Source organism: Panthera leo, chromosome A1 (assembly GCF_018350215.1).
Source record: "Panthera leo isolate Ple1 chromosome A1, P.leo_Ple1_pat1.1, whole genome shotgun sequence".
Classification (NCBI taxonomy): Eukaryota; Metazoa; Chordata; class Mammalia; order Carnivora; family Felidae; genus Panthera; species Panthera leo.
The window spans coordinates 20,375,789-20,401,396 of NC_056679.1; the positions used below are offsets into that span (position 1 = coordinate 20,375,789).

Sequence of the window (25,608 nt, forward strand, 5' to 3'; positions counted from 1 at the left end):
GTCTTCTGCTTCAGATTCTGTGTCTCCCTCTCTCTCTGCCCTCCCCCACTCATGCTCTGTCTCTGTCTCAGAAAGAAATAAACATTAAAAATTTTTTTTAAAAAAGAAGAAAAATATATGTGAAACTCCAAATTCAGAAGTTTTTCCTCCACAAGCCCAAGATTCTACACGACTCTTTCAAAAGGCAGAATGCGGTCCATGAGATTCTACTCCAAAAAGCTTCAAATCCGTACGTGGAGAGGACAGCCAAGACAATGAAACTGATCTCTAAATTCCTTTTGTCTTTAGACATCTTTTTGTTGTTGTTGTTTACTGAAGTATAATTCACATACAATGTTATCAGTTTCAGGTGTACAACATAATTCAACAATTCTATACATTAGTGCTCATACGTTATACTCAGTGCTCACCATCTGTCCCCAAATGACGTTACTGCACTCTTACTGATTATATTTCCTATGCTATACTTTCCATCTCTGTGACTTCTTTATTTTACAACTGGAAGTGTGTGCCTCTTAGTCCCCTTTATCAATTTCACCCATCTTCCCAGCCCATCTTCCCTCTGGTGACCACCAGTTTTCATTCTGTATTTAAGAGCCTGTTATTTTGGTCTCTTTTATTTGTCGGTTGGTTCTGTTTCTTAAATTCCATTCATGAGTGAAATCATATGATATTTATTTTTCTCTGACTTATTTCATTTAACATTGTGCCCTCTAGGTCCATCCATGTTGTTGCAAATGGCCAGATCCCATTCTTTTTTATGGCTGATTAATATCCATTGTATATAGGGGCATCTGGATGGCTCAGCTGGTTGAGCGTCTGACTCTCGATTTTGGCTCAGGTCATGATCTCATGTTCGTGAGCTCGAGCCCCACATTGGACTCTGTGCTGACAGCATGAAGCCTGGTTGGGATTCTCTCTCTCTCTCTCTCTCTCTCTCTCTCTCTCTCTCTCTTTCTGCCTCTCCCTTGCTTGTGCTCTCTCTCCCCAAACAAATCAAGTTAAAAAAATATTCCATTGTATATAAATATTTTTCCTCAGGCAAAGGGAACAAAAGCAAAAATAAACTATTGGGGGGTTCCTGGGTGGCTGAGTTGGTTAATCGTCCGACTTCAGCTCAGGTCATGATCTCAGAGTCCATGAGTTCAAGACCCATGTCATCATCTGTGCTGACAGCTCAGAGCCTGGAGCCTGCTTCGGATTTTGTGCCTCCCTCGCTCTCTGCCCCTCCCCTGCTCATGCTCTGTCTCTCTCTGTCTCAAAAATAAATAAAAACATTAAAAAAAAAAAAAACTACTGGGACTATACCAAAATAAAAAGATTTGTACAGTGAAGGAAACCATCAACCAAACAAAAAGGAAATCTCTGAATGGAAAAATACATTTGCAAATGATATATCCCATTGAGGGTTAATATCCAAAATACATAAAGAACTTACACAACTCAACACCAGAAAAACAATTTGATTTAAAAATGGGCAAAGACCTGAACAGACATTTTTCCAGAGAAGACATCCAGATGGTCAACAGACACATGAAAAGATGCTCAACATCACTCATCATCAGGGAAATGCAAATCAAAACCACAATGAGATATCACCTTACACCTGTCAGAACGGCTAGAATCAAAAATATGAGAAATAACAAGTGTTGACAAGGATGCAGAGAAAAAGGAGCCATTGTGCACTACTGACAGGAATGCAAATTGGTGCAGCCATTGTGGAAAACATTATGGAGATGCTTCAAAAAAGTAAAAATAGAAGTACCATATAACCCAGTAATTCCACTACTAGGTGTTTACTCAAAGAAAATGAAAACACTAATTTGAAAAGATATGTGCACTCTGATGTTTACTGCAGCATCATTTACAACAGCCAAGGTATGGAAACAACCTAAGTGTCCACTGAAGGATGAATGAATAAAGAAGATAGGGTGTGTGTGTGTGTGTGTGTGGAATATTTAGAAATCATTTTTTAGCAGAGGTCCTCCTACCACCCCTAAAAAGGCAAGAATTGGGGGAAATATGGACAGAACGTGAACCAGTAAAACATTACGAAACCTGTAGAAGTCTATCTATAAAGCTGCAGGAAAATGTAATTTCCTATGCTTTTGAGGATGAGGTTATGGGCAAGCAATAGTATTCTCTCCATACATAGCTCCTTCTATGGTCTGTGGGTTCACAGCTCGGAACTTCCAATGATCGAAGGCTCAGAAGGTACCAGACCCTATCCTATCCACATCCTACCCTATCCTCCTACTCCTGAAGAAAAGGCAAGAGGAAAGGAATCTAACAAGACTGAGCATAAGAAACAGGAAACTCTGTGGTAAGAGTCTAACTCTACCATCCAGGCTGAAGGGAAAAAAGGCGAATCAAACAAACTAGCCTACCTACTCCCCACTTTTCTTTCCTCTGTCACAGCCCCCTCCAAGCATCCAAGACTCCTTCTCCCATGGGAGTAAGCCAGAAGAGGTATTTCATCAAATGGAACAATAAACAATTCCTTTATCTCCAATCCTTATTTTGGTTTCAGAAACACATGTGCTTACTTTTATTCCCTAGCAGAACAACGTATCTATACAGCCAAGAAATTCTAACCCTAAATTATATATGTGAATCCATTTCATAGCAAGTAAAAGAAAAATTAAGAAAGTAATTTCGTATTTTATTAGTTGATTATTTTATTAAAAGTAGAAGAGAAACTTATGAAAACAAACTGTAAGCTCATTTTATAGGAGGCATCCATGATAGTCAGAAATTAGGAACAGGTTTCTAATATCCTGGTGGCTATTCTTAAAAACAGCTCTTTCTTCAAGGCTAAGTTTAAAAGAAGACAATGATGAAAAAAGCAGACATCTTTGCTGTGAACCTAAAACCACTCAAATAAATAAGATCTATTAAAAAAAAAAGCAGGTACCAGCTCAGAGGGAGAGATGATCAATCACTGCCTCCCAATGTATCCCAATTTCATCTGGATATTACTGTGTCTATCGAGCTAAACCCAACTGCAAGTGTATTACGTTAGAAGTTAGAACTCTCATATATTGCCAAATGAATAAGCATAGCAGTGACAATAAAAGGGAATATATACTTTCCACCTGCCAGACTATACACAGACTGCCATTGCATTTTGGCAACTGAAAGCCATTTCAGATATTCTCATGCACACAAGCATGTGAAATTTATCACCAGCAATAAACCCTTGTTCTGGAATGTCTGAGAAGAAGAAAGACAAAGTGGCTTTTCTACCTTGGCACTAAGTGGAGACATACACAGTCAACAGAAAGCAGAGGGCTTAGAAAGAAACAGAAAGCACTCTCTGGAAACAATGAGAAAATAGGCAGAGAGAATACAGAATGCCTCAACTATCTTTGACTCCCCCGCAACTGCCAGAACCATCAGAACAACATGCGGTTTACTTTTTCCTTCTGAGTCAATACTACCCCCAAATTAGAACATTAAAAGAAACAGAACTTTCTTCTTCGGTGTTGAGTATATGTGTGTGTTGGGGGTATGTTGGGGTGGGGGCAGCAGTGATTTATGTGACAAAGCATTAAAAAATCTGTTACATTCTATCTTATTTTAGAAGCAATATCAGTATCCATTTGCAAAGAAATAAGATGTTAAAACTTGAAAATCTTCAAAAGTGTCTAACAGAAGAGGAAAGAGTTCCCAGTCTGCGCAATGTGCAGTGAAAATGAAAGATTTGTACTTTCCGTGGTAGGAAGATCCTCTAATTTCTGACTAAGGACATGTCAATGTTTTAGGAGACAAAGCAGAGGCATTCGTTTAAATTTTCCTACTATCTAAGACATGTAGGTATTGATTTAAACTTGCTCAAATTATCTTTCCTTTCCCCTTGATTAAGCCCTGCTCTGGTGCCAAGGAAGGCTAAGGCATGGACCAGACTCCAAACTGGGCAGACAGGCCTGTACCAACCCCCACACCCCCACCATGCATGAAGGTTGGAAAAGTTAGAGTATGTGTTTAGTTAATGGAAACGTATACGCTAGTCACTTACCTGATTGAACTGACTGATTTATAAACCAAGAATGGTGTTTTTCCTTGAAAACTTTTATTTCAAACAGCTGCTGTAGACACATATTGAACAAGTAAATGGTTCCTTCCCCTGTTAAGACAAATCTGTTTTTTATTTGTAAGTTTTCACACACACACACAAAATCAAAAGACTGTCCAATAGTTCTGAGGAATGTTCTTAATATGAACATAAACATACATAGATATATTCTACACAAACTGACTCCAAGGAAAGCTTATAGCTATTATATACAGATGCTTGTTTTCCAGCTCTATAATCCTCACTGAACTTAAACCAATAAATACAAAAGTACAAGCCATTCATCTTAACTGCTACAAAGCCTCTCACTGAATCCTCCGTTAGATCATGAGGGGAAGCCCATTATTAAACTACCCAAACCTAATGGTTCAGCCAGATGAACTGAGCTGGCATGTGGGTCCTTGTCAACAGTGCAGCGTGTGGCTCCGCACACAGAGGGCCCAAGAAAGGGACGGATCTTACACACCCCAGGGCCAGCTCGAAGTGAGAAAAGGCGAGGGCCCTTCAATGCATGAAATCTTTTTCTAACCACAGCACTGTCAAGGACCCTGAGTTTGAACCGTGGGTACCACATGCTTGGCGTGTGCCGTTGGGGAAGTTATGGAAACCTTTCTGTGCCTCTGTTTCCATTCCTGTAAAACGGAAGCAACACTGAAGCTACCTCACAGGTTTTTGTAAGGGGTAGAAAGACAGAATATATGTAAAGTTCCTAAAACAGTACTCGGCACATAGTAAACGCTCAGCAAATGTTAGCCTTTATTTTTCCACAGCCAACGTAGAAGATGCAAACATTTGTTCTTCTGTTGTTTACAGACAATTTAGACAAAATGGAAATTTTACAAGAAGCTTAGCTTTTTTTTTTATACCTTTATTTTCGTTTGATTCTGTACAACCTTTACCACTACCTAAGACTTCTCTTGAACAAAATTGCCCACCTCAGCTTAGTCTCACATCCAGGGAGGAGTGCCACATAACGTAGCTGACTGATTTCATTTTCAATTCAAATTCAATTTCATCTTGAGGAAAGAAAACTGGAGGAAGCCAGGAAATTCTGCCTCACTTGTGGCTTCTATTTGTATGTCTTTCCATCAACAATAATAACAAGGCACTACCCATTGGCTTTCCCTTGCTTTCACTATTCAATATTGTACCCGCCAGCACAATGCTCTAATTTGCTAAGTATTAGGTGTCTACTCAAAGCCTTATAAAATAACTTTATAACATAAACCTTGTAAAATAAATGAATGAAAAAACAATCCCACATAAAGACAAATATCAATATTACAGTATATTTACGGTACACTTTAACATTTTTGCCTAAAAATTAGAAAACAAAATGCACTGAATATAAAGTTAAACTGAAACGGGTTGCAATAAAATAGGTATCTCCGTATGCAATGCTTTTAATATAAAAAATTCGCCCCTTGACTGGGAACGAATATACTGCCTTTTGGTCAGAACAAAATAAGGAAAGTACCGCTAAAAATGAAACCACTCACAATCTTGGCATGTCAAGTAAAAACTTTTTTTTTTTTCACTCTGGTTGTTTATTTTACTTTACAACATAAAATGAATATAAGTGGAGGCTAATGTTGGATAACTACTCTAAGAAGAGTTGGCTTAAGAAAGCTAAAGAAAATTAGTCCGTTTTCCGAGAGAAACCAAACATGCCACTTTTTTGTCCTGCGTGCATTTCTGACGAGTGAATGGTCTACAGATTTAAATTACAACAACAACAAAAATGTTTAGGTCAAGCTTGTTTTGATCATCCAGTAATGCCAGCTTACCTTTCAAAGCTATTAAGGAAGGACAAACATACACGGTAATAAGTATGTACACTTTGGGGCAGCAGTGTTTAAAAAACATTAAAGTTACAGTTCTCGGAGGCGGTGAGGAAGAGAGAGGAGGAAAGCTTACCTGAACACGGGTTCACCAGTTTGACAAACATAAGCCCACTTTTCATCTTCTTTGAAGCATCTTTGAAATATTCTGAAAAGAAACAATGAGTCTGTAAGATTAAAGGGCATTTGCTTTGTTGCTCACCTTATTTAGTTTACTTGGTTTTTCTTCCCTCTGTTTATATGGTTTTCTTTGTAAAACCTTTAACTTCATTAGAGTTGGACCTTCTGGGTCATACTTAGAGAGGCTTCTCTTCCTCAAGCTTATGTGAATCACCTGTATTTTCTCCAAACACCTTAACATTGTATCTTCAATCTATCTGAAATATATCTGGGTGTAAGATATGGAGAGGAGATCCAGTTTTTTTTTTTTTTTTCAGTGAATTGTCCAGTTGTCCCAACACTATCTTCTGAAGGACTCATTACTGAAACAAGTCCTTTATGCTGAATGTTTAAAATACATTTATAAGTCTGTCTATGGAAATTCTATTTTGGTCCACTAATCTGTGTCTGCTTTAGCATTATTACTTCAATATTTCAATTATTATGGCTTTAAAATGCACTTTATTACCTGTTGAAGTAAGTTCTCGCGGTATGTTTCCTCTACAATATTTTCCTGTCCAAGTTTTAATTGTGTAGATCGAAACACAAAAGATCATGACAATTTTATTTATAACATTTCTTCCAGACGTTTTAAATGCACGTTCATAGAAGTCATTTGGAGAATCTCTCTCCAAAAGGAACAAAGGGGCTCTACTAATCGAGCAGAGCAACAACCTACCAAAGAGCAAATGGGAGAGCTTTGGGGTAAGGACTGGCACTTCGGTGTGTTTTCTTTCTGTGGCCCACATTCCCTTCACCCCATTTCGGATCTTCATAAACTTAAATACAGCAAGCATGATTAGAAATCGGCTTACTCATACATGGTTAAAATACAACTTTCTTCTTAAAATAATAGTAACACTAAATATATAAAGGTTTAAAAACCCTAATTTTGAGATTTCTACTTGCAACTAAATGGAGTAACAGGAAGCTGATTTATCCTCCCACCTGAAACAACCAAAACAGTAACAACCATGACAACAACAATAAAATACATGAAACAACTGTTTTCAAGACACTGGGCATTGAACCCTGCAGGACAGTGACCCCGGAGAGATGGGAGACAACTGAGGTGCGTCCTGTGAATGCCCCAGCTTATTGCTTTGAGAGAGCTTCCGGTCCACAGAGCAGAATGGAAGGCCCCCGGTGAAGCCTGGCAGACTCCCTTTTAGAGGTGGAGCGGAGAGTTCTAGAGACACCACGGCTACAGTTCACAGGGCAGTTTATGGGAAAGGAGAGTGCTACAAAGAAAGAAAACGCCATAGATGTGCAAAGGTACTGCTTGAGTACTCAACGGAATACTGATCAGTGCATGCATATGATGACACTACCTGAGGGCCAGGAGACGAGCCACCCGCATTGGATTAGAGGGAACAGGACCTCACGCTCACTCAGGGCTCCAAATTCCAGATGGACTGGAAAACCTCACAATTCAGAGTACTCAAAAGGGCCTTGCCTCAACAGTGGGGAGTAGATAGCCCTAGACCAAATGCTGCTCTGGTCCCAGCAAACTAACTTTAAAAGCAAGACCTAAAAGGATCAAACTGTTTCTAAGTACCTCCTCTGTGCTCCAGAATGAAGATCAAGATTATTTATAAAAATACAAAAGTATTCATCAGCCACAAAGGTAAAATTCACAATGTCTGGCATCTAATCGAATGTTACTGGGCATTCAAAGAAGCGGGAAAATATGGCCTGTAATGAGAAAAATAAAGAAATCAATATTGAGAGAAGGGTACTGATATTAGACACAGATGTTAGAATGAACAGGCAAGGGCATAAGAACAGTATTCCTCATGCACAAAAAATTAAATACAGAGACATAGTTTTTTTTTTTTTAAAGACCCAAATTAAAATGAAAAATACACTATATGGGATTAACGGCGGGAGAAAAGATTAATGAACTGAAGACATAGCAATAGAAACTATGTAAAATGAAAACACAGAGAAAAAAGAATGAAAAATAAATAGAGTATCAGTGAACTGTGGGACAACTTCAAGCATCCTAATAACATACATGTCACTGGAGTTCTGAAAGGGGATGTGGGGAACAGAAAAAATATTTGAAGAAATTATGGCTAAATATTTTCAAATCTGATGAAAACAATAAACCCACACATCCATGAGGTTCAATAAACCCAAAGGACAGAAAGAGGAATAAACTATACATCATAATCAATAGCTCAAAGCCAGTAATAAAGAGACAAATCTTAAAAACAGACAGAAGAAAAGAGGACACATTTATGTACAGAGGAACAAAACTAAAAATGGCAGCAAATTTCTTGTTGGAAATAATGCAAGCCAGAAGACAACAGAAACATCTTTAGAGCACTGAAAGAAAACATGATGATCCTCGAGAGAAATACCCTTGAAAAATGAGGGTGATTAAAATAGACTTTTTCGGACAGCAAGAGCTGAAAGCAATAACCACCAACAGACCCATACTACCAAGGAATGCTAAAAGAAGTCCCGGAAAAAGGGAATACGATACCAGATGAAAATATGAATCTAAACAAAGAAATGAAGAGTGCCGTTAATGGTGACTACAGGGGCAAATCAATAAGAATTGTTTTATTACTTGAATGTCTTTAGATCACTGACTAAACAAAAATAACAAGTTAGTGTGGGGCTTACCACCTACATATAAATGAAATACATGACGGCAATAGCACGAAGGCCAGGATGGGGGAAATGAAAGCATACTGTTGTGAGTTTCTTATGCCGTCTCAGTCTTAAAAAAGCAGAAAGAGAGTAAAAGTAGTTACAAAGGGCAGATGAGATACAGAGAAAACAGAGGCTGACAGACGCAAACCTAACCCTATTAATCGTCACATGTGACATAAACCTCTGCGCACCCCAATTCAAAGGCAGAAGTTTTCAGATTGGTTAAAAACGTTAGGTAATACCATATGCTGCCTGTAAGAGACATACTTGAAAGCACTAGCAGATTACAATGAAGGAAGAAGATACATCACCCTTATCATGCTACTTATAAAAACAAAGATGAAATAGCTCTGCTAATAACAGACACAGAATATTACCAGGAACGAAGAAGGTCATCTCACTGACTGACTGGTTTCACTTAGCATTATACCCTTTAGCTCCATCCACGTTGCTGAAAATGGTGATTTCATTCTTTTGTTATGGCTGAGTAATATTCCGTCATATATTTATCATCTCTTCTTTATCCACTCATCAGTCGACGGACACTAGGGTTGCTGCCGTATCTTGGCTACTGTAAATAATGCTGCAATAACCATACAGGGGCACGTATCTTTTCAAATTAGTGTTTTCATTTCTTTGAGTAAATTTCCAGTAGTGAAATTACTGGATCATACGGTGATTCTATTTTTAATTTTTTTGAGGAAACTCCATACCGTTTTCCATATGATTTCACTCATATTTAGAATTTTAAAAAACGAAAAAAGATAAAAAGAGACAAACAAAAAAACAGACTCTGAACTACAGATAACTGACGGCTACCAGAGGGGAGGTGGGTTGGGGGATAGGTGAAATAGGTGATGGGGACAAAGAATACAAGTACTATGATGAGCACTGCGTAATGTATAGAATTGTAGAATCACTGTATTGTACCCCGGAAACTAACGTATGTATGTGCCAATAAAACTCTACTGGAATTTAAAAAAATAATTTTTTTAAAGCCGGTCATGTCATTTCACAATGAGAAAAAGACCAAGAGGAAATCATCTTAAATGTTTACGCTCACAAATACAGAGCCGCAGGATGTGCCAACCCTCAGAGAACCCTCTGCCCCATCTTCAACCCTTGGCAACCACTAAATCTGTTCTCCGTCTCTACAGTTTTGTGTTTTGGGAGAATGTGATACAAATGGAACCATACCGATTTAATTTTAAGAATCTTTTAAGACTTTCCTTTCTGCAACTTGTAAAAATGTAAAGGATAAAGTTTAGCACTGTTAAAAACGTTTCCACAAAACGAAAACAGGTTTTGGTTTCTCTCCTTGCCCCTGCCGTTTCTCACTTGTCCAGCCTTGCTTATCTCCATTGTGTCTCCAGGCACAGAAAAGGCGACCTCTCTCTTTCGGCAATACACCCTTTATTTTATATCAATACCACAGTAAATCTTTCACCGTTAACTCGGTGAATCATTATTGATTTTTTCTGTTTCCTTTTTTTTTTTAATAGAAAGTGCCAGTTGTGGTGATTCTTGCCAGGTCTCCTTCAGCCTTCCCATTCCTGCAGAGCTTAAAATAATTAAAATTTACAAACACCAAAGGGCCGAAAAATATATTTTTAACAACTAGACAAGGGAAGCACTGTTTCCATTTTTCTCAGGAAGAGCGCTAAGTCCGAGGATTAGGTATGGCCTAAAATGTCAAACTGTAAGAACTTTGGATTTATAAGCACAAATAAATACTGACAATGTGTTCTGCTGCAAATGCCAGGGTTCTCTGGAATATACTTTGAGAGGTATTAGTGTAGATAATGCTGAAATGTCTATTTGGTAGGGAAGAAAAGTCATCTTTTCTCAGTCGTGCCAATAAAATGAACTGCTGTTGGACTCAATCTTTCAACACAGAATTCCAAGTGAGATGCTATACTCAGGTTGTTTTTCCTCTTCAACGACACAATGGATTTTAAAACTAATCTCTCCTCCCTACTTCAGTCATTCATTTATTAACTATTGATTAGCAAAGCCGACCCAGCCTCTACTCATGAGACGCTTTTGGACTTTCCATGGAAGAGCAAGATATTGGGTGAAATTATCACACAAATGTGGACTCCAAATATAACAGCTGCTAAGATGAAAAAAAACATGGAACTTGAGACCTTAAGACAGAGGATAACAACAGAGACGAGGAGGTCTAAGGCCTCCGGTGCCTAGCAATGGTTAAGTACTTTGCTTTGATGGCTAAGAAGTCAAAGGAATTATGCATTCACTTCACCAGCTAAATCTTCCCTTGTCTCCTGGGCCCAACCCAAGCCACAGAAGGGTTTTGTTTGATGTGTGCCTTTAAAAAAAATCTGAATTTAGGTGCCAATATTCGGAAATCAGGTGATTTTACATAAAGTGCAGACTGCAAATTAAGTATATTTTCCCTAAACGTGAAAAAAAAAATTACTAGGCAAAGATTTTGCCTTGTGCAATCAAAGAAACCTGGCAACAACAAGCTAACTTTGTGAAACCCCAACTACCACTCTCTAGTTCCCGTATTCCCCTAGGGCAGCTCGTACATCCATCCCATGGTCAGACCATTGACAGATGCCACATATGTCCTCACTGAACTGCATTCTTGTCTGCTAGATTCTGTGTACCCACAGCAGGACCTAACAAGTATCAAGTGCTGAATAAATAACCATTTAGTAATAGACACCACCCTCTTACCGAATCTTTTTTATTTTATTGCCAATCTTTATTTTATTTTATAACCAGTTTTCTGTTACCAGCCCAGGTATTAACCTAGGCACTGAGGATACAGCTGTGAATAAAACAAGGCCCCGGTTCTCAGAGCAAGACTGCATTCATTACACCCCTTTATCTCCGACTACTTCTTCTCCACCCATTTTCATCAATCCCCATGCTCTACCCTTAACCTCTCAATCATCCAGTGCTACAGGACAGGGGATAGGGCCCACATGTACCAGAACCTGGAGGCCCTGGGTCCAGAACAGAAATAACATGCATTCCACAAATGTGAGTCACTTAGAAAATTTTAAATCGGTAAAATAAAAATTAAAAATAGGTAAAATGAGTGTCAATGATATATTTTACTTAACCCAATATACCTAAAGTATTTTCATAACATCAGATTCTGTGTCTCCCTCTCTCTCTGACCCTTCCCCATTCATGCTCTGTCTCTCTCTGTCTCAAAAGTAAATAAATGTTAAAAAAAAATTGAAAAAAAAAACATTAAAAAAAAACACTTTCGTGTGAAATGTGTTAGCATGTTACCTGTTTTTTATAGATGTGCTCTATCAGACTAAGAAAGTTCCCTATTCCTAATTTTTTAACTTTTTTTTTTTTAATCATGAAAAGTACTGTATTTTTTCAAATGCTGTTTCTGTGGCTATTGAGATGGTTATGTGGTTTGGGGCTTTTATTTTATTAAAATGGTATATTGATTGATTTCAGTATGTTGAACTAACCGTGCATTCCTAGGATAAATCCCACTTGGTCATGGTTTATAATCCTTTTCTACATACTCCTGGATTTAGTTTGCTAGTTGTTGAGCACTTTTGCATCTATGTTTGCTAGGGATATTGATCTATACTTTTCCTATGCCTTTGTCTGGTTTTGGTATGAAAGTAATACTGGCCTTACAGAATGAGTTGGGAAATGTTCTTTTTCCTTTTGAAAAGTTTAAAAAGGATTAATATTAATACGTTAAATGTTTTTTTAATTTTTTTTAACGTTTATTTATTTTTGAGACAGAGAGAGAGACAGAGCATGAACAGGGGAGGGTCAGAGAGAGAGGGAGACACAGAATCCGAAACAGGCTCCAGGCTCTGAGCTGTCAGCACAGAGCCCGACGCGGGGCTCGAACTCACAGACCGTGAGATCATGACCTGAGCCGAAGTCGGACGCTTAACCGACTGAGCCACCCACGCGCCCCAATATGTTAAATGTTTCGTGGACTTTATCAGTTAAGCTATGTAGGATTGGGCTTTTTTTTTTTTTTCCTATGGGAAACTTAATTTACTAACTTCTTTACTTGCTATAGGTCCATTTAGATTGTCTATTTCTTCCTGAGTTGGCTTTGGTAATTTATGCCACTCTAGGAATTTGTGCATTTTATCTAAGTTATCTATTTTATGGGAATACAGTTGTTCATAGCGTTCCCCAGGGTCCTTTTTAATTTCTGTAAGATCATTAGTGATGTCCCCTCTTGCATTCCTGATTTTAGTAATTTGAATCTTCTCTCTCTTTCTCTCCCCTCCGCTCTCTTTTTGTGGTCATTCTAACTAAAGATTAGGCAATTTCATTGATCTCTTCAAAAGGACCAACTTTGGCTTCATTGATTTTTCTCTATGTTGTTTTTCTATTCTCTCCTTTGTTTATTTCTGCTCTGATCTTCATTTCTTTCCTTCTATTTGCTTTGGGTTTGGTTTGTTCTCCTTTTTCTAGTTTCTTGAACTGGAAGTTTAGATTATTTGAGATCTTTCTCCTTTTTAGATATAGCCATATACAACTACATATTTTGCTCTAAACACTCATATGTCTGCATCTCTTCTGTTTTTGATATATAATGTATCATTTTCATTCGATTCATTTGATCCATTGGTTATTTTAAGAGTGTGTTGTTTAATTTCCACGTATTTGTGAATTTCCAAAATTTGTTTCTGTTATTGCTTTCTATTTTCACTTCAGTGTTTTTGGAGAGCATATTCTGTATAATATCAATCCTTTTAAATTTACTGAGGTTTGTTTTATGGCCTGTGATATGGTCATTTCTGGAGAATGTTTCATGTTCACTTAAGGAGAATGTGTATTCCACAATTATTGAGTGTTCTATGGATGTCTCTTTAGTCGTTTTACAGTGTTGGTCAAGTCTTCTATTCCCTTGATGATCTTCCTCTTAGTTGTATTAGCCATATTGGAAATGGATTATTTAGATCTCCCACTAATATTATTCAATTGTGTATATATACCTTCAATTTGATCAGTTTTTGGTTTGTCTATTTTGGGGCTCTGTTGTTAGGTGTATATATGTTATATAATAGACTAACATTATTATCATTATAAAGTATCTACTCTTGTGTCTAGCAACAATTTCTGTCTTAAAGTCTATTTCATATGATTAGTAGAGCCATTCAACTCTCCTTTGGTTACTGTTTGCATTATACCTTTTCCCATCTGTTTATTTTCAACCTATGTGTGTCTTTTAATTTAAAGTGTGCACCTGGTAGATAACATATAGTTGCATCATGCCTCCCCATTGTGCCAATCTCTGCCTTTTAATAGGAATGTTTAATGCATTTACCTTTAATGTAATTACAGATAAGGTAGGATTTATATCTGCCATTTAACTTTATTTTCTATATGTCATATGGTTTTGATCCTGTATTCCTCTATTATTGCCTTCTTTTGTGTTTAATAGATATCTTCTAGGGCATTATTTTAATTCCCTTGTCATTTCTTTTACCATACTTTTGGGGGAGCAATTTTCTCAGTTGTTGTCTTGAGAGTTATAATTAGCAACCTAACTTACAACAATGTAGCTCAAATTAATATTAACTTGAAAATTTCAATAGTATCTAGAAATTTTCCCACAATATATTCCTTTTCCCCTCCTTCCTTTGTGCTATTACTATGTGCCATATATCTATGTGTGTGTGTACATATATACATATACACACAAATTATCTTTATCTATGATAAGCCCATCAACCATTTTATATTTTTTGCTTATGAAGTTATATTTTAAATCAGATAGAAAAGAGTTACAAACAAAAGTACATTTTTACTGTCTTTTGTAGTTATCTATATTTATCTTTACCAGTGCTCTGCATTCTTTGTGTGGATTCAAGTTACCATCTAGTCTCTTTTCCTTTCAGTTGGAAGGACTAACTTCATGATTTTTGAGGGTCAAGTTTACTAGTGATGAATTCTCTCAGTTCTTCTGTATCTGAGAATCCTTCAGTTATGAAGGGTAGTTTTGCCAGATACAGAATTCTTGGTTGAGTATCTTTTTCTCTCAGCATCTTGAATATGCCATCCAACTAACTTCTGGGCTCTTTGATTTCTAATGAGAAGTCAGCTATTCATCTTACTGAGGATCTCTGTACTTGATAAATCACTTGCTCTTGATGCGTTCAAGATTCTTTCTTCATCATTTGACAGTTTGACTATGCTGTGTGTAGGCATGGATCTCTTTCTGTTTATCCTACTTAGAGTTTGTTGAGATTCTTAGATATGTAATGTTTTTCATCTATTTGGGTCTGGCCATTCTTCAAATATTCTTTTTACCTCTTTCTCTCTTCTCTTGCTGGGACTCCCACTATACATATGTCAGCTATGCTTGGTGGTATGCTATAGGTCTCTGAGACTATGTTCAGTTTTCTTAATATTTTTATCTCTCTGTTCCTTAGGCTAGATAATCTTAATTAGCTTATCTTCAAGTTTCGCTAATTCTTTCCTCTGTCAGCTCAAATCTGCTATTGAACCTGCTCATGAATTTTTCATTTCAGTTATTATACTTTTCAACTCTGGAATTTATATATTCTTTTATAATTTCTATCTCTTTTTATTGATATACTTTATTTTGTGAGACTTCATTATCATACTTTAATTTTTTAGATATAATTGGTTGTAGTTCTTTGAATGTATTTATAAGAGCTGATTAAAATCTTCACAGAATAAGTCCAACAACTGGGCCCCCTCAGGGACAGTTTCTATTGACTACTTTTTTCTTCTCCTGTGTACAAACCTACTTTCCTATTTCTTCAGGTGTCCCACACCCTTAAAAAAAAAAAACAAAAAGCTAGACATTTTAGATAATATAATGATTGATGTGACAATTCTGAAAATCAGAACCCCCTGCACCAAGTCCCTAGGATTTATTGTTGTTGCTGCTTTTTGTCATCATTGTAGTTGTTGCTGTTTTTTTAGTGACCTTCCTGGACTAATCCTATAAAGTCTGTTACGCTTGTAACCACTGATGTCTCAGTTAGTTTAGTGGTTAGCTAATGAGTAGTCAGAGATTCCCTTAAATGTTTTGAACAAATAAACCTTCCAACATTTGCTAAGGAGTTCTGCATGTGTTTTGGGACATGCCCTCAACACTCAACCAATTTAAACTTCTACCTTACCTTTTATTTACTGCTTACCTAAATGTGAGAGATTAGGGCCCTCTCAGGTCTCTCCTGGGCATGCATACCGTCCTGAATATGTGCTCGGCCTTTTAATTTCCTAGGAATATGTCAGAGCTTTTCAAAGTCCCTTATGGATATCTTCTCCCCGTACCTTTCTTTTAAGTTTTTGGCCAGGTTCTTATTTGCCCAACTGCGATTGCTCCCTCAGGAGCTGATATATTAACAATTGCCACTGATTATTTTTGACAAAGGCCCTGGGGACAGGGTATTTCCTGCAGAGCAAGTTCTGAGCTCCAATCTAGCTTTTCTAGGGAACTGCAAGACAGGTCAAATAGGGACAATGCTCTGGGAATGGAACATTTGGAGAAGCTCCAACAAGGCCTGTCCCGTCCAGGGGTTGCAATGCTGCTGGTTTTTACAAGCACCATGTTTGCAAGACTGTTGGTTTTCAAGGTTCCTGTAGACCTGGAGAGAGGGAGATGTGAGCAGTTCAAGTTACAATGCCACAAACCCTGCTTAATGAGATTCAGCAGTTTTTCTTGAATAAACACTTCTCAGATTGTTGGAAGACTTTGGCTAATTTCAAGAGTTTTGAAAAAGTTGATTTTGGCCATCTTTGCCAATGTTTTCATTGCTTTTATGGAGGGGTGGATTTACCCCCACCGAATCTTGAAGGCTTAGCATGAGTAAAGAACTCATATTGCTATAAGACTTCTGATAAATTCTTTAGTCTATACCTGGCCTTAGGCACACAAAGTTACTTGCGACTATAAATTAAAGGCTCTATAAAAGTCACAGTGTTTTTATTTTCATTTAAATCTGGAAAATTCTGGGTCATCCTATGGACTATTTCCTTACCCACAAGCTTAAAAGTTCTATCTTTTTTCTAACTTTTACCTGCATCTAGCACAGCTGAAGGATAGCAAAATTAATTAAGGAAGGAAAAAAAATCTGCGTTTAGAAAGAATAAGAAGTGTATGAGAGTGGGAGTTGGAAAAGGGTTGTCCTCTATTAACCTAGTTGTAACTAAGGCCTATTTCTTTGATAATGTCAGCACAAAAAAAGAGTACAAGATCCAGAGACAAAGAGGTCCGCATAACCCACTCTCAGTTCCTTTTCTTGCTCAGCAGTATGAACTTCGGCACAGTATGAACTGTGTGCCTCAGTTGTTTCATTTATAAAATAATTTTATAGGTTTTTTTAAAGAAAAAAAAATTTTTAATGTTTTATTTATTTTTGAAACAGAGAGAGACAGAGCATGAGCAGGGGAGGGGCAGAGAGAGAGGGAGACACAGAATCCGAAGCAGGCTCCAGGCTCCAAGCTGTCAGCACAGAGCCTGACGCGGGGCTCGAACTCACAAACCGCGAGATCATGACCTGAGCCGAAGTCGGACGCTTAACTGACTGAGTCACCCAGGCGCCCCCAAATTTTATAAGTTTTTCTTAAACTTAAGTATATGTCAAAGTGCCTAGAACATGTAATAAACAATTAAAAATCAGTTCCCTTTCTCTCAGTGACATGGAAACATTAAGAATATGCAGGGAATAATAAGATCAAAATATAAAGGTTAAAAATTCTAAACACAGAATTACCTAAGGGCTTAATGATTAGCTTTTTAAGAAGAGACTAAGTTAGGACCAGGATATCCTTTTCTAAAAGCCAAAACACAATATTCATTTTAGGGGCGAAAATGAAGATAATCCAACATACAGTAAAGTACCCAGCAGTTTTTGGCACATGGAATGTGCTCAATAAACGTTACATGAATGTGTTGTTTGACTTTAGAAAAAGCTCAGTAAGAAACAGTAAAACAAGTTTTGATAACCAACAAGTTGAACTTCATTTATCTAGAAAATTGACTCATATGAAACACCTAAAGCTACGCTGAATAAAATAAGATTCAAATTACATTTTTTAAAGAGTAAGCTTCCCACCCTTCTTTTTCTGACTGTTTTCTCTTATGTAAGAGATGACTTAAGCCATGCTGGCCAAAAGTGTTTTCAGAAAAATAAAAAAATTCAGACATAGGTACTTGGTATTTTGGGCCATTTTGGACTCAGTGATATCTCAAACTTGCTAATTGCCAATTGTCTCAAGCCCTGCTAGCTTTTGTCTAACCAATTCCACGGCAGTTTTCTTATGGCCTTTGTGTTTTCTACAAAGACCCAATTTTATGTCCCACTGGTCACCATTAACTCTAGCAGCAAATTCTCCATCTGTTTACCATCCCGATCTAAACACCTCAACAGAAAGGAAAGTCTCATTGCTACCTTCCTGACATTTGAACTTTAAAGAAAACATACCAGTGATCAAGAGACAACTGTGTCCGATGAATGTAAAACAGCAAATAATAGCTAATACGTATTGGGCATCCACCACACCAGGCAACGTCCTTGACACAAGTTACATGATGTCATCCTTCTACTATTTCTATGAGGTAGGTGCTATTTTGATTCCCACTCTTTTGGGTGGAAAACTTGCCCAAAGTTAAGAAACCTGTTCAAGGTCACAGAGCTATGTAGCTGGACAGAGAGCCAAGATTTAAGAGACACTTGAGAGAAACTCTTCATCTCAAATCCCATCCGCATTAACTCAGAAAACACAAACTGCAGCTCTGAGGCGCAGTGACTATCTTCCACGCCTGTTCTCTTACAACGAAGACGTCGCAGACCCATTTGTCTTCTCTTGTTGTGTCCTGTTCAGCTTTGAGGACCAGAGGGTCGTCTAATCAGCTGCCCCCACTCCAATCCAGCCGGCTTCCCACACTGCCAGGGGTGCGGCAGAAGGAAAAGAGGGGCGGGGGTGCTGGGGAAAGCGAGAGAGACAAAAAGGGCTGGATCAAAAAATATACGAACAAACGATGAGAGAAATCTGTCGTGGGAAACAAGAAACATCAGGCGATAAAAACAGATAAAGAAGTTTGACCAAAGGTAAGAAAAGGAAACTGCTCTTCCCATTAGAGAATACAACATCCTCTACACAGTTACATACACCCCCAAGTCTTCACAGAAAACTTGCCTGTGCACAGCGTGTATCACTGCACAGACTTAACCATTATGTAATATTGAAAAGTTGGTCAGGAAGTCTTGTAGAAGCCAAAATGCAACATTATTTTTCATCTTCAGACTACATGGTATGGGCTGTGCCGTTGATATGAAGTTACTTACCAACCAGTTTTTAAACTTGGCAGCTCTTTCTTATCCCTCTCTTGGTTAAGACAAGTTGCTTCGTATCATTTAAAGTTCAAAGACATGAGACAGGAGAAAGAGCCACCTTTTTGCCAAGTGTTCTTATGACTTGGAAGCAACGGACATTTGTCCGTGACCCTGTCTGATTTTTGGCACACAGCAGATAAGCTCTGAGAAACACACACCCGCTGTTACATGGAGAAGAAAGGACAGACATCAAAGCACCATTTACTCTATTTTTAGATACTATATCAAGGCTATTCAGTTTTCTTAAGAAGATCTAATAGGGAAAAAAAAAAAAAAAGATGCGAGCATCACTCTCATGCTCATGCAATACCTTGTCCTAAATAGGTTCTGGTTCATTTTTTTGCAGTCATCAGCCATTAGAACATATTCACCCCCCCTTGGTTCTTTTTGGTTTGATCGCCAGGGACAGCTCCTTGGGAACACTTGGCTAGGACACTTGCAATGCACGCAAGACAAATCAGCATAATTTTTAAGTTACTTGCCACTTCCAGGAATGTTAATTTAAGCAATGACTATATGTCTTCCCTTCCCAAGATGTTAACCACTGCCATCAAAGAGATCTGGGTCACTTTCCTGGCTTTGGGGCACTCTGTTTCCTTCAACGCCACAGGAGGCAAACCAAGAAAGCTAGACAGAGGTACACCCCAGAAAAATAATTCTCAAGTAATGGGTTCCTCTAAGAATGTCTTTTTAATTTTAAAGCTTTGAAGAAAAAAGAAAAAACCAAAAACCGGCCTTCACCAAGGCCATAGAAGATAAGCTTTCCATTTTCTCAAGGCTGCCCCTATCAATAGCCATGTTTCTAGGACGGACCTGTGCGCTGAAGAAGAAACTGATGAAGAACTTCAGGATGGCGGGCAATTCAGAGTCACGAAGACCAACGACACGTACAGATGGAGCTAAGCTTTTGAAATATCTGCGAAGCAGAAATATTCTAGAGAGGCAGAAAGGACAGACCCGACTGGGATGTCTACTGATAACCAGGGCTGGCACCAGGACAGGCGGTGTGCCTGGTCCCTCGTCATCAAACTGACAACAGAGGGAACCCCAGCCCTTTCTGATCCTCCCGCCTCTCCCATCCTGGTGGGATGCCACCATTCGGCCAGCAGAGTGGCCTCTGGCCTACAGCAGGGGTCCTAGACACCCAGGGAGGGCCTGGAGTGTCTGCCATTTAATTCCTGTGGGGTGTTGGGACAGATTGTCTGACTTCTCCAAGTCTTGTAAAATGGTGATGATAAAGCTTGCCTTGACTAATTCCCAAGGCCATCGTGAGGGTCAAATACAACAGCAGACATCAAAGTGTACTGCAAAGGTATAAGACCTAGAAGACACAGGACCTAGAAGATGGGCTTCCTAGAAATTACACACACCTTGGGTAAACGAAGAAGAGCGCAAGTTACAGCCCAAATCTACTTCTTCATACGATAAACCTCTGCCCCACCTATACGCCATCTAGCCAAAGAGACCCCCAAGAACTGGGAAACTGAGAATGCTCGGCTGAGACCACCCCGTCACACGCAGTGCAGGCTTCGGGCCAGAGCTCAGGCACACCGGGGGGTGAGGGCAGCAGCTAGCTCTTGCGCTGCCCAGCCTCGCCATTCCTTCTTCTGGAAAAGTGCTCCCTACCCTCCAGAACCCCTCTGTCCTCCCCGTCTCCCACCTGGTGCTGTAGTGGAGGCTGCCCCTCCAAGGCTACAGCTAACGGGGGGTGAGGCTGGGGTTGCATGTGATCACAGTGGGGCCAGTCAAAAGGCTGTAAGAGAAGAAGAGAAAAGGGGCAGCTTCTCCCAGTAGACACTGGGGGATTTGAGGCGTGGGTGCAGCGTGCAGCCTATTATCTACTAAGTGGAGGAAGTTGGTTTGAGCAGAGGAAGTAAACTCTCAGGGGGACAGAAGCCCTGGACCTCTAAGCGCTGCAACACCCGAGTCCCAATGCTTGTATACTCTCTACCCCGCCTCTACCCCCAACACACAGCCGGCCCTTCCCAGGGATCAATGAACTGGCTAGCCAGGTTTTGCAACACAGTTAGGATGAAGGTCTCAACGTTAAATGCATAGTAATTTCCATACCAAGCCAGATTCATGGTCTACTCAAACTGGCATCCTATTTATGGTAAGCACACCAAGGGACGTTTGCAGGAGGCCAAGGTTGTCCTAAAAACTTCAACCTCAAATGGCTTTCAAAGAATCCCAGCTTGCCATTGTGGCCATCATGGTTCTGTGAATTTACGTTCACCTGTCCTGCATCTATTTGTATTTTCAGTCTTTACCCACTGTTAAAGATAATCCATTCAAAATATGCAGTCTATGCTGTGAAGTAATACTTTTTTTTTTTAACTGTTTTTTGAGAGAGAGAGAGAGAGAGAGAGAGAATGAGCAGGGGAGGGGCAGAGAGAGAGAGAGAGGGAGGGAGAGAATTTCAAGCAGGCTCCACGTTGACAGCACAGAGCCTGATGCAGGGACAAACTATGAGATCATGACCTGAGGCCAAATCAAGAGTCGGAGGCTTAACTGAGCCACCTAGGTGCCCTGAAGCAAAACCTATTTGGTATATCTGTTACAATAGAAATAAATTCAGGGGCACCTGGGTGGCTCAGTTGGTTAAGTGTCCGACCTCAGCTCCAGTCATGATCTTGCAGTTCGTGAGTTGGAGCCCCGCACCGGGCTCTGTGTTGACAGCTTGGAACTTAGAGCCTGCTTCTGATTCTGTGTCTCCCTCTCTCTCTCTCTCTGCTCCCCCACCACTCATGCTCTGTCTCTCTCTCAAAAATAAACATTAAAAATTTTTTCTTAAAAAAGAAATAAATTCATAGTATAAGTAGAAAGAATAAACAGTGAAATAAAGCTAAAAATAAAAAAATGAGAAAAAAAAATGAAAAACACGGAGTTCACACTAGGATACATACAATATAAAAAGACTGGAAAGAAATATTTCCAAAATTGTTATTTCTCAGTGGCAAGATGATAGATAAATTATTTCCTTCTTTATATTTTTCTGCATCGCTAAAGTTTCCATACTGGGAACTGGGTAAAGTTTCCATACAGCACTGGGTCTGTATTACTGTTCTAATAATATTCTACTATTAAAATATACAGTATAGTATAGCATAGTATAGTACAGTATAGTCTAATCTATACTATTCTATACTGATAAAGCAGAGCCTCACCAAATGTCTTAGACTCTTGCAGAGAAATTAGCTCCGCCTAGAGACCTCGGCCAGCTTGGATCCTCGGCGTTTCAGAGGCGGATGATAAAACAGGCATCAGAACATGCAGATCTGACCACTCCAGCAGGCAGCCCATTCCACTTTAGCAACAGTCATACCTGGAAAGGCAAGGTATACCTAGAAAGGCAGATATTTAAAAGGCACGGATAAAGGACCTCTGAACAAAAAGGCTGGGAGTCCTCAGTGGCACGCCTCTGCTTTCAGAGGCACTGGGCAGGGGAGGGCTCTGGAGCCTCAGGCCAAGGTGCCCAGCACTGAGGAGCTGGTGGTGGTGATGCAGGCGGAACGCACGTGGATTCTCTCCAGCTGCTGGCATGTACTGGGGGTTCGATACATCTTTACATAAAAAGGATAGTGGACAGAATAATCACAAGATGCGTAGGTGGCCGAGAAGGGACCCCGAGCTCGCACACTCACAGGGGAGAGGCTCGGAGGGAAGGTTGCCTGGAGGAGCCAGGGGCTGAGGTTAAGAGACAGGCAGGCATTTGGCAGGCAGAGAACGTGAAGACGAGCAGGCAGGAGAGTCCAGGCAGACCCAAAGTCACGGGCATTCAAACAGAGATATGTTGTATAACCCCAATAACCCTGAGTATTTTAGTGAGGAGTGTGAGTGCAGAGTGAAATAAAGGCAGAAATAGAAAAATGAGAAAAATTGAAGAATACTGGAATTCATTTGTGGTCTATACAAATGGCTTAGCTTTGTGGAAACTAACTTTGAACCAGGCCTTGAAGAAAGGGGTAGGATTTGGATGGAAGTGTAAAAGGAGGACAAAGGGCAGTGTAGCAAAGACTGCAGGAAAAAATGGCACGTGAGACATGCATCCTTCAGTGAATGTTTACCGAATGCCTACTCTGTCCCAGGTCTGGGACTAAGATCTTGGGGTGCAAAGGGGAGCTTAGGAGAAAGAGCTGTTCTCCCCACTTAGAGATGAGGAAATTGAGGCTTTACAAAGAAGATGCAATTTGTCCAAGGACACAGAGCCAATAAATAGCATAAATCTAGTTTTAGGTATGTTTTATTACAACACTTTAGAAAATACTGATAAGTTGTTTGTGTCTTAACATCATGGTAAAAGCTTAGAGGATATGGGAAAAACCCATGTGCCCCCCTTTTCTGCTATTCAAATAAAAAATTATGTTTTCTTTAGGTAAATACACAGTAGTGGAAGTACTAGATCATATGGTATTTCTTTTTTATTTTTTTAATGTTTATTTATTTTTTGAGAGAGACAGAGTGCAGTGGGGGAGGGGAAGAGAGAAAGGGAGACCCAGAATCCAAAGCAGGCTCCAGGCTCTGAGCTGTCAGCACAGAGCTCAATGCAGGGCTCAAACACAGGCATCATGACCTGAGCCAAGGTTGGAGGCTTAGCCGACTGGGCCACCCAGGTGCCCCTCATATGGCAATTCTACTTTTAATTTTTTGAGGGACCTCCATACTGTTCTCCACAGTGGCTGTACCAGTTTGCATTCCCACTAACAGTGCATGAGGGTTCCTTTTTCTGTACATCCTCACCAATACTTGTTATTTCTTGTCTTTTTGATTTTAGTCATTCTGACAGTTGTGAGGTGACATCTCATTGTGGTTTTGATTTGCATTTCCCTGATGATGAGTGATGGCGAGCATCTTTTCATGTGTCTATTGGCCATCTGGATGTCTTCTTTGGGAAAATGCCTATTCAGGTCTCCTGCCCATTTTTTAATCAAATTATTTGTTTTCCTGATGTTGTGTTGTATAAGTTCTCTCTATATTTTGGATATTAACCCCTTATTGAATATATTATTTGCAAATATATTTTTCCATTCAGTGAGTAGCCTTTTCATTCGGTTGACGGTTTCCTTCACTGTGCAGAAGCTCTTTATTTTGATGTAGTCAAAACTTTTTAAAAAAGCTTTTTATTTTGACATGCTTTTGTTTCCCTTGCCTTAGGTGACCTATCTAGAAAAAGGTTGCTATGGCCATCCCTATATTTATTATAGCATTATTTGCGGCAGCCAAGATATGGAATCAACCCAAGTGTCCATCAATAGATGAATGGAGAAAGAAGATGTGATTATGTGTGTGTGTGTGTGTGTGTGTGTGTGTAAAATGTGTGTGTATACATACATACACAATGGAATATTACTTGGCCATAAAAACGATACAATCTTGCTATTTGCAACAACATGGATGGACCTAGAGGGTATTATACTAAGTGAAATAGACAAAGAAAGACAAATACCGTATGATCTCACTTACATGTGGAATATAAACAAAGCAAAGCAAAGTAAACAGCAGAAAAGACCCATAAATACAGAGAACAAACTGACGGTTGCCAGAGGAGAAGAGGTGGGGTGAAGGGGGGTGTGAGATCCAGGTTTCAGTTACAGAATGAGCAAGTCATGGGAATAAAAGGTAGGGTATGGGGAGGACAGCCAATGGTATCATAGTACTGCAGGGTGTGTGACACAGCAGCTACACTCGTGGTGGGCACAGCACACATAACACACAGAGTGGCTGAAAGACTATGTTGCACACCTAAAACTAACATAACATGAGGTGACAACCATACTCAAATAAAAATTGTGAACATTTCTTACTTTCCTTTTATGAAAACTCTTTTCTGCCCTGGAGGATAAATGTGTGAGAGTTAAAAGTTCTTATAAATATCCCAAATCTTTCGGAACAATTACTAGCGGGACAGTATCAGGCTCAGCTTGACTGCACAACTGACAACCGACTAAGTCCACCCGCTTCAGAGTGTGCTCAGATAGGGCAGATCCAGTGGCCGTCTGAGAAAAGGTCGGTGGAACCGCCACCAAAAAAAGCCTCGTAAAGACAAAACCAGCCTCAGGATTTGTGTGGAAAATGTTAAACATGCTCCATGCTGGGGAACTCAGAGACTCCTGTGCTGCTGACGGCCTGCAGAAGACTATTCAGTAAAAGACAAATCTCCCAAGAAGCGGAGCTTAATTATTCAGAGATTGTCTAAAACCAGTGCTGGAATTGTGCCCCATCTCCTACCAAGTACAGTACAGGTTCCTGCCCTGTGAATAAGCTCTTCTGAAAATAAGGAAGCTTTCAGCCCACAAGCTAGATTTCCAAACACAAACATGCATACATGTAAACAGTGTTGACAAAAAACCAAAAAATCTGGGGTGCCTGGGGTGGCTCAGTTGGTTAAGCGGCCGACTTCGGCTCAGGTCGTGATCTCACGGTCCGTGAGTTCGAGCCCCGCGTCGGGCTCTGTGCTGATGGCTCAGAGCCTGGAGCCTGCTTCAGATTCTGTGTCTCCCTCTCTCTCTGACCCACCCCCGTT

General features: G+C 39.5%; 1 protein-coding gene across 8 annotated transcripts in view; it reads right to left on the reverse strand.

The window, feature by feature from the left end:
• RNASEH2B (ribonuclease H2 subunit B) overlaps positions 1-25,608 on the reverse strand; it is a 59,576-nt gene that overhangs the window by 28,187 nt on the left and 5,781 nt on the right. For 3 of the 8 annotated variants that reach the window (XM_042910282.1, XM_042909991.1, XM_042909905.1), the window contains exons 2-3: positions 5,993-6,064; positions 4,019-4,126 (exon numbers count right to left, since the gene is read on the reverse strand). In XM_042910282.1, coding sequence (XP_042766216.1) covers positions 4,019-4,126; positions 5,993-6,064 — 180 coding nt within the window. Of the gene's footprint in view, positions 1-4,018; positions 4,141-5,992; positions 6,065-6,544; positions 6,729-6,754; positions 6,855-7,633; positions 7,771-22,252; positions 22,402-25,608 lie in introns of those variants that run through there. The other 5 variants (XM_042910441.1, XM_042910055.1, XM_042910368.1 and 2 more) reach the window with 5 other exon arrangements.